This window comes from Daktulosphaira vitifoliae, unplaced genomic scaffold (genome assembly GCF_025091365.1).
Source record: "Daktulosphaira vitifoliae isolate Bord-2020 unplaced genomic scaffold, ASM2509136v1 Scaffold_1, whole genome shotgun sequence".
Classification (NCBI taxonomy): domain Eukaryota; kingdom Metazoa; phylum Arthropoda; class Insecta; order Hemiptera; family Phylloxeridae; genus Daktulosphaira; species Daktulosphaira vitifoliae.
In genome coordinates, this window is record NW_026099572.1 from 68,252,191 (window position 1) to 68,268,097 (window position 15,907).

Here is a 15,907-nt window from a genome sequence, read left to right on the forward strand (position 1 = left end):
ATTTTTTTCTATTTAATAATATTTATTTCAAACTTGCAAGTTGAGTTAAAAGTTATGGTAATAAATTCATTTTTTTTTTATTAAAACTTTCACTTTAAAGAACAAAAAGAAGTAGGTTCAAAATGATTACTTTTAACATATTAAAAATCAATAATAATTTGAAAATAATTAATTATAAAAATTATATAATATATAATTAAAATAATTACTAATCTGGATATAATTAAGGAAATAGGAGTTGATGTTGGGTTGGGTTGGTTACATTTTTAACTTTATAATGCTATAACTCATTGAAAAGTGTACGAATCAACACAATTTTTTTATGAGAAATAATATTTTTTAATAATCCCTTTTTCATTCGACATACTTTATCTTAATCAGGGTATTAATAAGAAACTAGCAGATAATGTAGCTTTTGTAATTATCCACCAATTTCTTAGAATTAAACACTATCTACTGATTTGCATCGAAGCGTTTCTTATGATAGTGATTTTAATCACTGTCAGATTAAATCTATACTGGACCCAACTATGCAACGTCCCCACTATGCCGCGTCTCCACTGTGCTGGGTTTTTTTTTTTAAATATTTTCACTAATAAGAAAAATATTTTAAGTTACATATAATTTGAGATCATTTGATGTATTGATTGTTAATATTAGTCCAGTATAATGTCACTGTTAATGACAAAATAATAAAAATATCTTGATAAAATTAATACATTTTTAGATTCAAATCGAAGCTAATATTTATTTGTAGTCTTAGGGCACATAATCAAAATTTTATTTGTGGGGTGACCAAAAAAAATGTTTTCTTCAGCTACTCAATACTATAAACCTAACTTAAAAACTAAAATGTATGTTAAACATTTTTTAAGGTCGTCCATTAACTCCTCTTGGATACATATTGAGTTATACAAAAATAAGCCAAAAATCCATGGCACCCCTTTAAAACAAAAATAATTAGGGATTCTACCCCATATGAATGGTAATAGATTTGAAAGTGCATGACAAAACCTAGCGATGTCACTGATAAGGGGAGTATAGAAATAATGGCCCTCTTAATTTTAAAATACTTTCTTAAAAAAGACTTTAAAAAAATGGGTCTTATATCAACAGAATTAGTGAAATGTATCTATCCCAAAAATTTCTCGGTAACAATGTTTGGTTAAACACATATATATTTAAAAAACTACCACTTAAAATAAATAAAATAACAAATTTTCCTTTTTTTAAAAAAATTATCTTATTTTTAACATATGAAAATAAACCAATGTAAACATAGTGGAAAATTAAAAAAAATGTTAGTAATTTAAAAAGTATTAATCTTATTATCATGAATCATACATTTTTTCTCAACAGTGCCGACCTTAGGATTTTATTAGTTTTATACTACCATTATTTTTTGCATTGTTAATATATGAATAACTTTTTTAATTTGACGAACAAAAATAAACCTATCCCTTGAAAATATCATGGAATAGTAAACTGATTTTTTTTAAAAATTGAAATGATTTATAGTGTGCCTTAAATAACTGATTAAAATATATTATAAATAATAATAAAGTAAATATTAAGTAATTTGATGAATCAAAATTAAAAAATTAATTAATTAATATGTATAGTATACATATAGTATGTAGTATATACATACTAATAATGTTAGTTAAAAAAAAAACAAAAATATTTCAAAATTGTCAACAAATCTAATTCTGAGGTAAGTTTGTGGTTCATTGGTTTTAATTGTATATGTTCTTCTTTTCTCTCGCCTTAATCCTAACTACTTGGGATAAGCCCACAGGGTAGCTTAAACTTCCAATTGACACGATCTCTTTTCGGTCTTCCTCATCCTCTTCTTCCTTTAACGGTAATTTTCTTAACGTTCAATAGTTTCAATTGTATGTAAAATTTGTTAATCGTATGTATTATGTCTTCGAATGTGTTTAATTTATCAATTATTGTTAAATTACTCAAAATTAATTGCAAAGCTTGACACTAATACGTTAAATAGTTAATTTAACTATTTAACATAAGTAGTTAGGTTTTTTACACTAATTTAATTGGTAACTTAATTGTCTAATTAAGTTACCTTAAAACTAGTAACTTTTTTGAATAATTTGAACTTAATGAGTAACTTTGTATTTTATTAATTAAATTTGTGTTCAGTATTTCTCGTATTGCATTTTAGCTTCGATGCGAAGCTGAGATGGTATTGGTTTTACTAAGATGTGTTGATTTTTTTTATTTTTTTATTTTTTTGTGTCTGTTATCACTTTTTCTCAGCTCTCACCGAACCGATTTCTTTCAATGATACGTCAAAAGATTACCCTCAAAAATTGAAAAAATTTCCCTCGTACCCGTAAATCAGGGAAATTTCCAAAAAAATTACAAATTTAAAAATCACTAATTTTCGAAATTTTTTCAATTTTTTTACTAAAAACTGCCATAACTTTTTTAAAAATAAATAAATCAGTATAATTTTTTTTATAGATGCATGATGTCTTTACCTATCATTTGGTATATTTTTGTTTTATATCTGACCCTTTACCTGCCAACAGAGGGAGATTTAAAATGACAATTTTTTCACAAAATATTTACTTTTTCAACTTAAATTTTGAAAGTGTTCCGGAAAGTCTGACACTGTTATATATATATCTTAAATTAAAGTTAATGTAATATACTTTAATTAAAAAAAAAAAAATTTTACCTCTGGTTTTGTTTTCATTGTGAAAATGACTACCGTATGCAAAAATATGCTATTTTTGTGAAAAAATTCTCGATTTTATTTTTTATGTTTTTATCTTTATAATGCTATAACATATTGAAAAGTGTATGAATCAACACAATTTTTTTATGAGAAATAATATTTTTTAATTATCCCTCTTTCATTCGACATACTTCAGGATATTAATAAGGAACTAGCAGATCATAGCTTTTGGAATAATCCACCAATTTTTTTAAATTAAACATTATCTAAAGATTTGCATCATAGCGTTTTTTTCTTGATAGTGATTTTAATCACTGTCAGATATCATTATACTTGATCCAATTATGCTACGTCACCACTGTGCCGCGACCTCCCTGTCCTGGGTTTTTTTATTTTAATATTTCTGCATATTATTTTTTAACATAATATAAAATTAAATCATGATAAACCATTACAATAGATAAATTATTATTTTTTAAACTATTCGAAAGCTCTATTATTTAAAGAAAGAACGATCTTTATAGTTATAAATAACATTTGTTTTTCTTATGAAATAGAAAAGTATAAGCAATAAAAGAGCAGACTTTTAAGTATATGGGTACTCAGTCTGTTTACTTTTAAACATAATTAAGAAACATTTCCTTAATGATTTATTCGAAAATGATATAATATGTAAACATGTAATTAATTATGTAATAAATGAAACGCTTGAAATAGTATGGTAATAATAGTATTATAATAGATATAATATAGTCGTTCTCTCTACGTTTTTTACCACTTTTAATTCCGAAAAATAAATAACTTACTCACTGTAGATCTTAATATTCTTATAAGGTGGCTTTTAAAAATTATTTAAATGAAGATAAAATGTTCTTCTGAAAATTTTTTAAGTCTTGTATTTATAAAATTTCATAATACGAATGCCTACATTTAACTTAATCATTTCAGAACCTTGCTATTACAATTAAATTATTTGATTATAATATGCAAAATTATTTTTAAAACCAAAATGCAATATTTTTATTAGATTGAGCATGAAAATAACATAATTAAAATATAGCTAATTTAATAAAACTAAAATGATATACCTAATTAGCCAAAAATAAAAAAACCGTAAAATAATAGTTATTGTATTAATTTTAAAATTTTAACTTCAAAATTTCTTGAAATAAAAATTTAGTACGTCATTATGTATATTGTAAAAGTTAAAAAACAAAAAAGATGCTTATTTATGAATTTCTCATGAAAAGTCCAGAAAATATTTAAAATGCAGAATTTTAAGGCTTAGCTATTAACTAATTTTTTTTTTGTGATTATATGTCGATTAGAAGGTATAGACTTATAAGACCCCCTCTAAATATGACCTTTTACTAAAAAAAGACCTATTACACCTATTATATCTAGGAATAGAGTTTATTTAACAAAATAAAGATAAAATAATATTTTTTCTATATATCTAGGTATTTTCCATAATAACTTATGAATTTACTACTTTATGAAATATTAAGTAATTTATTAAATGACTTTAAATATTTAAAGATATGGTAAAGCATTTCAAATAATTTAAAATTGTTACAATTGTATAAACAAAAATATTATTATAAAACCTTGGAATGGTGGTTAAACTTGCGCCAATTAAATATATATTATCATTTTAGTCATATCAATCTATAGAAATAGTAAAATGTTTACTAGTATTATTAAAAAAAACTATTTCTTGACAAAATTTAAATAATGAAATCTATCAAATATTTATCTGACCCAAGTTTTATAACCGCTTCAAGTTGACCTATTTGACCTTGCCTATATTAGTCAATTTTTGGTTCAATATTAAATAAACTATATATGTAACCAAATAATTTAATTTTGTTCAAGCTAATAACCTTAGAAGTTGAAGCTTAAAAAATAATAAAAAAAAACTATATAATTAGAAAAAATTAGAAATATTTTAAATAAGTTCTAATATCTAAAAAATAATTTTTAAAGAAATTTCTTTATCATTCAAACTATATATCATCAAATTAATAATAAGTATTTGTGGATTTTTTTATCAGTGTTGTTCTTGCTGAATTGGTTGAAACTGAAGAGGAATTTGGTCAAGATATTCAAGAAGTAGTAGAAAGGTATTTAAATCCACTAGAACGAAATGATGCGCCCAGGTTGGTTACAGATAGCAAAGATATTATTTTTAACAATTTAAAACAAATTTCACAGTTCCATAACACGTAAGAATTCTATTGGATTACAATTATTTGATGATTCATAAATAATTTCTGTTTATTTTTTAAAGAGTATTAATATCTGGTTTAAAATATGCTGCTAGCGAACCAAAAACAATGGGAAGAACTTTTTTGCGACTTGTGAGTAATGGTTGAAATTTCAGTGAAAATTATGTATTTCCACATAATATTGTTAAGTCTCTAATATATCTACAAAACAGGGTTGAAGTGGGTTATATGCGGCTTATTGATCTTAAATTAATAAGTCTAAAACCTTATTTTAAAATCCTAGATGTTCTTGATATTTGCGAGCCAAATAATCGCATCAATTAAAATGTGATGTCATTATTCCATTCCCATATTTAAGATGTGATTAAAAAGAATAATTTTCCAAATAATATTTAGACAAAAAAAAAAGATTTTCAGTTAAGCGAAATTACATAATGCATCCAACAAAATTTGTATTTCGACAATGTCTAATTACTTCTTCAACGCTACTATTTAATTACCATATAAATATTTTTTAATTTTAAAAAACCTTTTTTGGTAATTTTAACTATATTAATTATTATTATGTTTTATTTTATTAGTTAAAAGTAGTTAATGTCATATTGCGAAAACAAATTTATATAACTGAACATCTTTTAACTAAATTAGTTATCTAATTTACGAAATTAAACTAAAAATTATATGGTGGTTAAAAACAAAAAAATTCAATAAGCTCGAGTTCAGACCAGGATTCCTTAGCACTAGGGACGACCCTAAAATATATTTTATTTATATATATTTTTAAAAAATGTTTCCCAAAAAGGATGCAACCGCTCCGTGGGAACAGTGAACATTTTTTCACATAAACAAAAATATAATTTTTTAAATCTTATTGAAACTAAAGAGTGTAGTATTTTTGAAAATATTTGTTCTGTTAAAATTAAAGTGATCATATAAAAATGTAAAGTAAATTTTCCATTAATGAAAATTTTAGACCCAAACTATTATAGTAGGCTATTTCCAAAAAAAAATAAGGTGAGCGGAGGTGAGAATCTAAAAACTAATAAAATAATTAGCTTGCTTAGAAGGGGGAGGACAGATTTTAGATTATCTTATTAAGAAATAATGTAATGTTTAAGATAATTTTTTTTTTCTAAGGGGGTTTCATAAAAATTTTTTTATGTAACCATACCTCTTTTAATGATTCTCGAATTTTCATCTTAGTTGACCTTTTTTTTGTTGCTCAAAAATTTTTTTTTGTACCGATTTTTGAATTTTTGTAGTTCTCATAAATAAAATGATGAAAATTTTCTCAAAATAATTTTTAGTTGCATCAGAGTTATTGTATATTATTTTAGTTCAAAAGTTGGCTTTAGGAGGGGTTTTTTATGTGGTAACCCCCATAAGTATTCCACTGAACGTATGTTATTTATTATGTAAAAGTAGTAGATTTAATAAATTTTTAAGTTTCAAAATACTTATAAAATAATATTAATTTAGGAACGAGATTTTGATAAACATGTTAACTATTGTCAAACTGAACCTGATTCACAAGAATTTTTAGAAGAAAACTATGAAGTACATGAGTATTTTGAGGTTAGTTCATTTTATTTTAGTTTAAAATAAATTTAATTTATTTTGTATAGTTAAAGATTATTTCAATTTAGTAAATTTATCTAAAAACTATGTACAATAAATTTGATCTATATCAGACTATTTTTTTATTAACTTCAAATTATTTAAGACTTTTAATTATAGTTTATTATTAAAATAAAATACATAGTGCTATTATCGGTATAGTAAAAGCTTAAAAATTTAACCGATTTTTATTTTTCTTATTATTTGAGTAAAGAAATTTAAAATAATGTGAATTTATTTTTAATGAACTATTAGTCATGTATAAATGGAAAAAAATAAGTACACTAATTGGGGCTATGCAGTGTAATCTTCTTTTAGGAAAAATGTAGACAGATAATTATGTTGTAATTATTTTTTAAGTTATGTTAATTTAAGATTTTTCTTATATAATTATAAATAATAGTTGTCTCTGTATAGGGAAATATTATTAAGTTAAAATGTATCAAAAATTCCATCTATTTAAAAAAAAAAAAAAATGGTAGCACAGTGGAGGCGTGGCACAGTATGGACGTCGCATAGTTGGGACAAGTATAGGTGATATCTGACAGTGATTAAAATGATTATCAAATAAAAACGCTTTGATGCAAATCTTTAGATAGTGTTAAATTTTAAAAAATTGATGGATTATTCCAATAGCTAAATATTCTGCTAGTTCCTTATTAATATCCTGATAAAATATCCTGAAGTATGTCGAANCCTGTATAAAGGGAAATGGTCCGATTTTAAAAAAAAGTATGTCGAATGAAAGAAGTATATATAAAGTATTTATCATTAAAGAATAAAGTTGATTCATGCATTTTTTAAAAAGTTATAGCAACATAATGTTAAAAAATGTAAAATATAATATCAAGAATTTTTTCACAAAAATAGCATATTTTTGCATACGGTAGTCATTTTCACAATGAAAACAAAACCAGAGGTAAAATTTTTTTTTTTTTAAATTAAAGTATATTACATTAGCTTTAATTTAATATATATATAAAAGTGTCAGTCTTTCCGGAACATTATCAAAAGATAAGATTAAAAAGTTAATTTTTTGTAAAAAAGTTACCATTTTGAAACCCTTCCTGTGGATTGGTAAAGAATCAAATGTTCACAAAAATATAAAAAATAATAGATAAATATCTAAATTATATATAAAAAAAAAATTATATTGATTCGGTCATTTTTAAAAAAGTTATGGCAATTTTAAGTAAAAAAAATTGAAAATTACTTTTTCGACTTTAAAAAAGTAAAAAAATTTTAATAAGTTCAATTTCTTATGTCTTATGAACTTTATTCTATGTCAATTAAATTATATAATATTCATGAAAGTCAGTGTATTCCCTAATAAGATATTTTAAAATAAAATAAAATATAAAACCCAGAATGTTAATACAAAAATATAATATTTTTTTGTGTCGTGAAAACTCAATCTGAGGTTTCGCTGGACTGATTTTGATGGACAATATGTCAAAAGATCACAAATCGTATCTAGTCAAAGACCTTACCCTCAAAAATTGAAAAAAATTCCCTCGTTCCCCGTAAACGTGGGAAATCCCCCAAAAAATTACAAATTTAAAAATCGCAAATTTTCGATATTTTTTCAATTTTTTTTACCTAAACTTGCCATAACTTTTTTAAAAATATCCTAATCAATATAATTTTTTCTTTATAGATACCTGAGGTATTTACCTATAATTTTATATACTTTTGTGAACATTTAACCCTTATCAGACCACAGGAAGAGTTTTAAAATGGTAATTTTTTTACTAAGAATTAACTTTTGAAAATGTTCCGGAAAGACTGACATTTTTATATATACCTTAAATTAAGGTTTATGTAATATAATTTAATTTGAAAAAAAAAATTTGACCTCTGAACTTGTCTTCATAGTAAAAACGGACATCGAAGTTAAAGAAAAACGTACGATTTCCGTGAAAAAATTCTCGATTTTATATTTTATACCATCATTATTTAATTTATATTTTATATAACTTTTGGAGAAATGTATGGATCAATATTATTATTTTTTTATAAATAATTTTTATATACCCCTTTCATCTGACACACTTTTTTTGTAAATCAGATCATAGCCCTTTATACAAGGGGGGTCATAACTTTAAACATGCGTATTGAAACTAGGATATTTTCATTTTAATTTTTGAAAGTATTCCGGAAATACTGACACTTTTATATATATCTTAAATTAAAGCTTATGTAATATACTTTAATTTGAAAAAAAAAATTTGACTTCTGGATTTGTCTTCATGGTAAAAATGACTACCGCATTCAAAAATTTGCTATTTAAGTGTTAAAATTCTGGGTTTTGTATTTTATTTTATTTTAAAATACCTGACAAGGGAAGTACAGATTTTTATAAATATTATATAAATTAAAATTAATATAGCATAGAAAGTTAAACTTATTTAAATTTGTTTGCTTCTTTTAAGTCGAGAAAAATAACTTTGAAATTTGAACTAGCTTAAATAGCAAATTTATTTAACCGACAGTATCAACGTACGGTTCCCGAGTTGGTAAATCCTGTGTTTTACACGGTAAGGGTACGAGGTTCCAGTCCGCGTATGGCCATCAATTTTTTGCATTTTTTCTTAATTCTTTTTAAGTTAGTATAAATTTTTAACTCTTTGGATTTTTTTCTCATTTAGATTCAATAACTACAATAAAGATCAAGGATCCCATCATTTTAGTCGCCCCTTGTAAGAAGAAATTTCTTATTCGTATTAAAATTATTTTACTATATTTTAAGTTTTAGTTTCGATGCAAAGCTAAGAAGATATTTTTTTTGTGACTATCATTTATTTTCTCTGCTCTAACTTGACCTATTTTTTTCAACGATACGTCAAATGATTACAATTCGTATCTAGTTGAAGATATTACCCTCAAAAATTGAAAAAAAAAATTCTAATTTATCAATTAAACTGTTAATGAGTATGTTGATCAATAGAATCATTCATTTCTAATGTTTTCAAAATATTTATTAATGAATCAAGTTTGATATGATAGGTTTCAATTACAAAATTAAATCATTTTACTTTTTAATTTAATCATTTTTTGTGTGTGCTAATACTAGACTATAATATTCCAAATTTTTTGATAACATGTTGCTATATAAATCATTTCTTAAAAAAATGATAGTTAATTTCTCCTGAATTAACAATGGATTTTTACAATTGTAATCAAATTTTATAATACGCTCAATTGAGTAAATCTTTTTAACAACTTTGTTTTAATTGGTTCATTTAGTTAAAGTAAATCATTAAAATTAATTAAATTCTCAATATTTCAATTGTAGAAACTTTTCAAACAACAAAAGTTACTAGGAAATTATTACAATTACTTCTATTTAAGTTATCTATTACAATAAAAATGCAAAAAAATATTGAACTTTTCTGATAAATTTACAATAAATAATAATTATATAACTTTCTGACTGCATATTAATCTTAACAGTACAATTTTTTTAATTCTCATAAAATTTTCTGTTTAATGGTGTCAATTTCGAACTTGACAATTTAGCTAATAGTTATGGTAAAATAAATTTTTTTTTTTATTATAAACATTTACAACAATCAACTTTAAATGATTAAAAAAATAGGTTAAATATGTCATTTTCCTTATTTTTAACATATTAATAATCAAAATCAGTATTAATTTAAAACAATTTTATTTTGTTCTTAATTATATTTTTTTATATGTAAATACTATTCTTTAATAATATTAAAACTTAGAAGTGATAGAAAAAGTCTAATTGCACATTAGAAAACATCGCGAAAAGTTGATTTAGAATAGTATATTTTTGTTTCTGATGAACGTTCCTTGTAGTCCAGTGTATAAAACTTAAAACTTTGTTAACTGTTATAACTTTATCAAAAATGACCAAATCAGTATAATTTTTTTTTATTTAGATGCATGTCTTTATCTATCATTTGGTTTTTTTTTAATAAATCTAAACCTTTACCTTTAAACAAATAATTTTCGAGTTACATTACTTTTAATATAAGTACTAAAATTTATATTCCATTTTCTTCATTTTACGATTACTTTTTATCATGTTATACTTACATTAAACACAATGTTATAAATGCATATGTGTGAGTTTATTTATTTATTGTATCATTAAAGTGTAGTGTTTATTAATATACAACCGATAGAGTAGGTAATTGATTTGACGCTATATTGTTTAAACCCAACTAAACGCTAAATTGTACATTCCCAAACAACAATCATATTATGTCAATTGCCACCGGTATTTCTGGTAATTTTTTCTTTTTCTTTGACTTAATCCCAACTACTTGGGATCGGCCACCCTTATCCTAAGCTTCAACTTAACACGTTCTCCCACATCTTCTACGCTCACATCAGCTGTCCTCATGTCGCATTCAATAACATCCCTCAATCTCCTTTTTGGTCTTCCTCTACCTCTTCTTGCTTCAAAATTCATTTCTATAACTGTTCTTACAGCTTCCCATTCTTCTCTCCTCATAACATGACTAAACAATCTAAGTCTATTTTCTGTCATCTTATCCACGATTGACGCAACACCTATACTTCCTCTTATATGCTCGTTCCTTATCCTATCTTCTCTAGTCACTCCACTCATCCAACTAAACATTCTCATCTCTGCTACACTAATTCTCTGCTCTACTTTCTTATCAACCGCCCAACACAATGATCTACACATCATAGCTGGCCTCACAATTTCATACTAAATTTATAAACTATAATTAGTATTTATTCATATATTACATTTTAAAATCAAAGAACTATTAATCAGGATATAATTAAAGAAATAAGAGTTGATGATGCTTTTGGAATAATCCACCAATTTCTTAAAATTAAACACTATCTACAGATTTGCATTGAAGCGTTTCTTATGATAGTGATTTTAATCACTGTCAGATATCATCTATAATTGTCCCATCTATGCATCGTCCACACTGTGACTCGACCCCACTGTTCTACCGTTTTCTTTTTATATGTAAATACTTATTTTTTAATAATATTATCAATATTAAAACTTAGAAATGATAGAAAAAGTCTAATTGCACATTTGAAAACAGGGCAAAAAGTTTATTTAGAAAAGTATATTTTTGTTCAGTGCCGCCAGAAACGGGTAGACAAGGGGGACAGTTGCTCCCTTGGTCAAAACACGAGGGGGGCAAAAGTATCTTTAGTCCCTTCAATAGAATCTGACAAAAAAAAAATTACAATGAATTTGGAAATTAATATAACATTACCATACTTAATTATTTGGCTATTCATTTTAGGATTAAAAAAAGGTAGCACAGGTTGAAAAAGTTGAATTTTGTAAAAAGTTGCTATTTTGTAACCCCTTTTATGGGCTAGTACAGGATCAGATTTTCAAAAATATTATATCAAATAAAATAGAAATGCATGAGGTTTCAATATAAAAGAAAAATTATTTTTTTTTGTTCATTTTTAATAAATTATATAACTTTTCAAAAAAAAAGTCGAAAAATTTTCAATTTTTTAGGGTAATGTCTTCAACTATATACAATTTGTGATTTTTTGACGTAAATAAATAAACACATCATGGCAAAATAATATGTTCTCAGATTCGCATCGAAGCTGATAATATGTATTATTAAGAGTAAAATTTATAAATTACTGATTTTTTTTATACGATCACTAAAATCGACCAAAAAAAAGCTTAACCCGCTTTTTAGCTTAGTAACAATCAAGGGGACCTAGTTTTAGTCATTAATTTTTTGCTCCCGCCCATGTAAAAATAGTTCCGGTATCCCTGTTTTTTATGATAGTTCCTTGTATAAAACTTATAACTTTGTTATAAATAACAAACATTTTTTATTGAAAAGTACTTCTTCAAGCCCTTTAAATTTTAATAGATAATATTTTATCATGGAGATATTTGATTCATATCAATTCTAATTTTTATTTTATTTCATTTGGTACATTCAAAATTAAATATTTATTCACACATTATATATATATTAATTTTTATAATATAAGCTCACAGCTTATAGGTTGAATAACAATCTTGGCCTTTAGCCTATTTGCTTTTTACTGTTTCTCTGAAAATAGATGGTATGCTATCTTTAAAAATTTTACGCAAAATAAAACAACAAAAAATAACTATTAACCGCATTTATAATTTCATAGAATAACATAAAATATCTCAGAACTAATCAATCAAGATTTGAAAAATAGTCTTTAAATCTGATATATCTATCATCATTTATGAAGTAATAATATAATATTATTTTAATATTTACAAAAATCGTATAATTTTTTAAGTAAAAAGTTAGTTTAAATTTAATTATTCGATCAAAATTATTTGCTTAATCTAAAAAATGTTATATAAAAATTATAAAAAAGTATTATTGCGAAAATAAAGTATAATAAATAAGTATATGTTTAAAATAGCAGATGTGCGATTATTTATTTATATACTATACATTTTAACGGAAGAGCTGCGAACTCTACTTTTTTATTTATACATACACTAACACTTGTTGTGATGATGTCTTCAAAATTCATCATCAGTATATTTTTACACTTTCTGCTGTCAGGTCGAAATTCGGTCACTGGGAGAATGAGACTGTAGAGTAAACTCTATCAAAAGGGATTAAAATAAAATATGTAATTCATATATTGTCATTACAGGATGAACGATTAAAGCATAGTGATGATAAAAGTCTTTCTGAACATCTTAAATTACCAATTCAGCGTATTAATGACTATCAGCTTTTATTAAAAGTGAGTATAGATATTAATTAAGTTGAAGCAAAACTTAATTATATAATTAAAAGACATTTGTAAGCTATTTTTTCTCGTTTATGAAATATTAATAAATCATTTTTAGTATAAAAATCAATTGTTCTGTGAAACAATAATTTAAACTAAAGATTACTCGTTTCAAATTTAATATTTCAAGCTTTTATTATGTCGTGATTATTAAAACTCTGAATCAAAATTTATATACTGCATTATATTGTATTATAAGAAAAATAATAAATTAAAAATAGTATCAAACTTAAGATATTTACTAAACAATTGTATAATTAAAAGTAATAACAATCTTATAATAAAAAATTAGATTTAAATTTGAGTTATTTTTATAATATAGCTAGATAGATATTCTATAACTACTACTTTACTTTTATTAATTAATTGTGTATAATTTGTTTTTATTACTCATTATTAGGAGTTAATTAAATATTCGTTATTAATCGGAGAAGATACTACTGATTTAGAGAGAGCTCTTGAGTTAATGTTATCAATCCCTCATCGATTTAATGATATAAAATTTTTAACTAATATCGAAGGATACCACGGCTCTATTCACAAACTAGGTCGATTATTAAAACACGTAAGTATAGAAATATGTCAGGAATCACTATTAAGTTAAAAATAACGTGGAAGGTCAAGTGTAGTAATTGATGCTTCTACTTTATTGTGCCTTTTATAAAAAATTTCAATGTTTAATGCTAAAAATAATTACGTATATAATATAACATATTTTTAAAACTCAATGACTTAATTAAAATTTAGGGATGGTATTATGTTCAAGATGCTGAAGATTCAAAGGGACACCAACGATACTGTTTTTTGTTTAAATCAAGAATACTAGTGTGTAAAGTACGTCGTATTTCTGAAGAAAGATCTGTGTTTGTTTTAAAAGACATTATCAGGGTAACTTAAAATCAAATATATAAATATCTTCTGTAACGATTTTTATGAATTCAATTAAAATGATAACATAATTATAGTTGCCTGAAGTAACTGTTAAAGTAGCTCCTGACAGTAAGCGTGTTTGGGAACTTTACCATAACCAAGGAGAAGTTGGAAATTATCCTTTTACGTTTAAAGCCAACGAAGACATAAGTAGAGACCAGTGGATTTCTGAAATTAAAGATCATCAAAACGATTTACGTAAGAAAAACTAAAAAATTAAACAATGAAAATTATTAATATAAAAATGATAACATTTTACAATTATATAATGTGTTTATAATATTTACGTTTATAAATATTTAAATATCCTCAATAAAAAAATACTTATGTAACAAAAAGGTGAAAAAGAAGAGTTGAAAGAACGGTGTTGGGAAAGGGATAACATTTCTATTTGTGAAACAAGCGTATCATCAACACCAGGTTTTTAATCAATGATTAATTATGCTTTTATTGGGCTTAATAATAATTTTCTAGAATATTCAGAATGTAGTTGTGTTTTGAATTAGTTTTATTATCAATTAGGGTTGTCACGTAAATTTGTTTCTGAGGAACAACCAAGTCAATTTGATCGGTTTGAAATTCGAGAACATTTTTAGTGAATTTCATAACTTGACTAAAAAATTTGTTAGTTTTATTTTAGGTACTTTAAAGTTGTCGGATTTTCAAAGAGCAAATTGCTTCTCTTAATCTACAAGTTTCACTTAATGTAGTTTTGAAAAAAAAACTGATTCAATATACATTTTCATATTTTATAGTAATAAATGATAGCTTTTTTTAATATAACAAATAATAACAACAACTTTAGCAACTAAGCTTTTTTCCAATTCAATATTCTATTGCTATTATTTAATTTGACTTTGCCTAATTTTTTTTTGGCACTTCTTATTTAAAAAAAAAAAAGGTAACTGTTTTTAATAATTAAACAATTTTAGTGACGAAAGTTGAACATAATAACGACGATCTCAAAGTTCAGAAACAGAAAGACGAAGATTTATTTGAACCTTTAAAAGGTATTGAGTTGGATATATCTTCTGAAATTGAAGAAGGTTTGGATCCTATTGAAAGAAGATTAGCACCTAAACCACTGAAACACGTAGAAGAACCCAAACGACCTCCTCTTACACTGCCTCATAAACAACCAATATTTGAATGTACATCACCACCCGGTGAAGTTCAAAAATCTCCAGAACTTCCTAAACAAGAAGTTGAAGGTATGTAAACATAATTAAGAAAAAAAAATTTACCTTAAATTAATTACGCAATAAATCAATAAAAAAAAGAACCTTTTTCCTCCAATATGAAAATATACAGGGTTTATAAAATATACATTGTTACAAACAATGAGAACAATAGAAACCCGTTTCCTGACTTAATGAACACCCTGTATACTAGTGTTCAGAAAGTAATGAAACAGGTCAATTATTACAAACAATGAGAACAATAGAAACCTTTTTTCTTACTTACTGAACACTCTGTATATTTAAAATATCGCAGGGTTTGTAATTTTGTAAATACTAAAAATAATGTATAAATATAAAATCATTTTTCGTTAATTATAAATTTAGCTATGAAAGAAATTTAATATCTTTGCTATGATCATAATAACCACGCTAAGGACAATTTAAATTTTTTGAAAAAT

General features: G+C 24.3%; 1 protein-coding gene across 50 annotated transcripts in view; it reads left to right on the plus strand.

Annotated features, from left to right (window-relative positions):
• Nucleotides 1-15,907, plus strand: part of LOC126895470 (obscurin) — an 80,457-nt gene that overhangs the window by 24,435 nt on the left and 40,115 nt on the right. For 48 of the 50 annotated variants that reach the window (XM_050667388.1, XM_050667338.1, XM_050667360.1 and 45 more), the window contains 9 exons: nt 4,759-4,929; nt 4,995-5,064; nt 6,412-6,507; nt 13,198-13,290; nt 13,739-13,903; nt 14,086-14,226; nt 14,304-14,466; nt 14,608-14,688; nt 15,201-15,479. In XM_050667388.1, the coding sequence (XP_050523345.1) occupies nt 4,759-4,929; nt 4,995-5,064; nt 6,412-6,507; nt 13,198-13,290; nt 13,739-13,903; nt 14,086-14,226; nt 14,304-14,466; nt 14,608-14,688; nt 15,201-15,479 (1,259 nt within the window). The remainder of the gene's footprint in view (nt 1-4,758; nt 4,930-4,994; nt 5,065-6,411; nt 6,508-13,197; nt 13,291-13,738; nt 13,904-14,085; nt 14,227-14,303; nt 14,467-14,607; nt 14,689-15,200; nt 15,480-15,907) is intronic. The other 2 variants (XM_050667340.1, XM_050667341.1) reach the window with 1 other exon arrangement.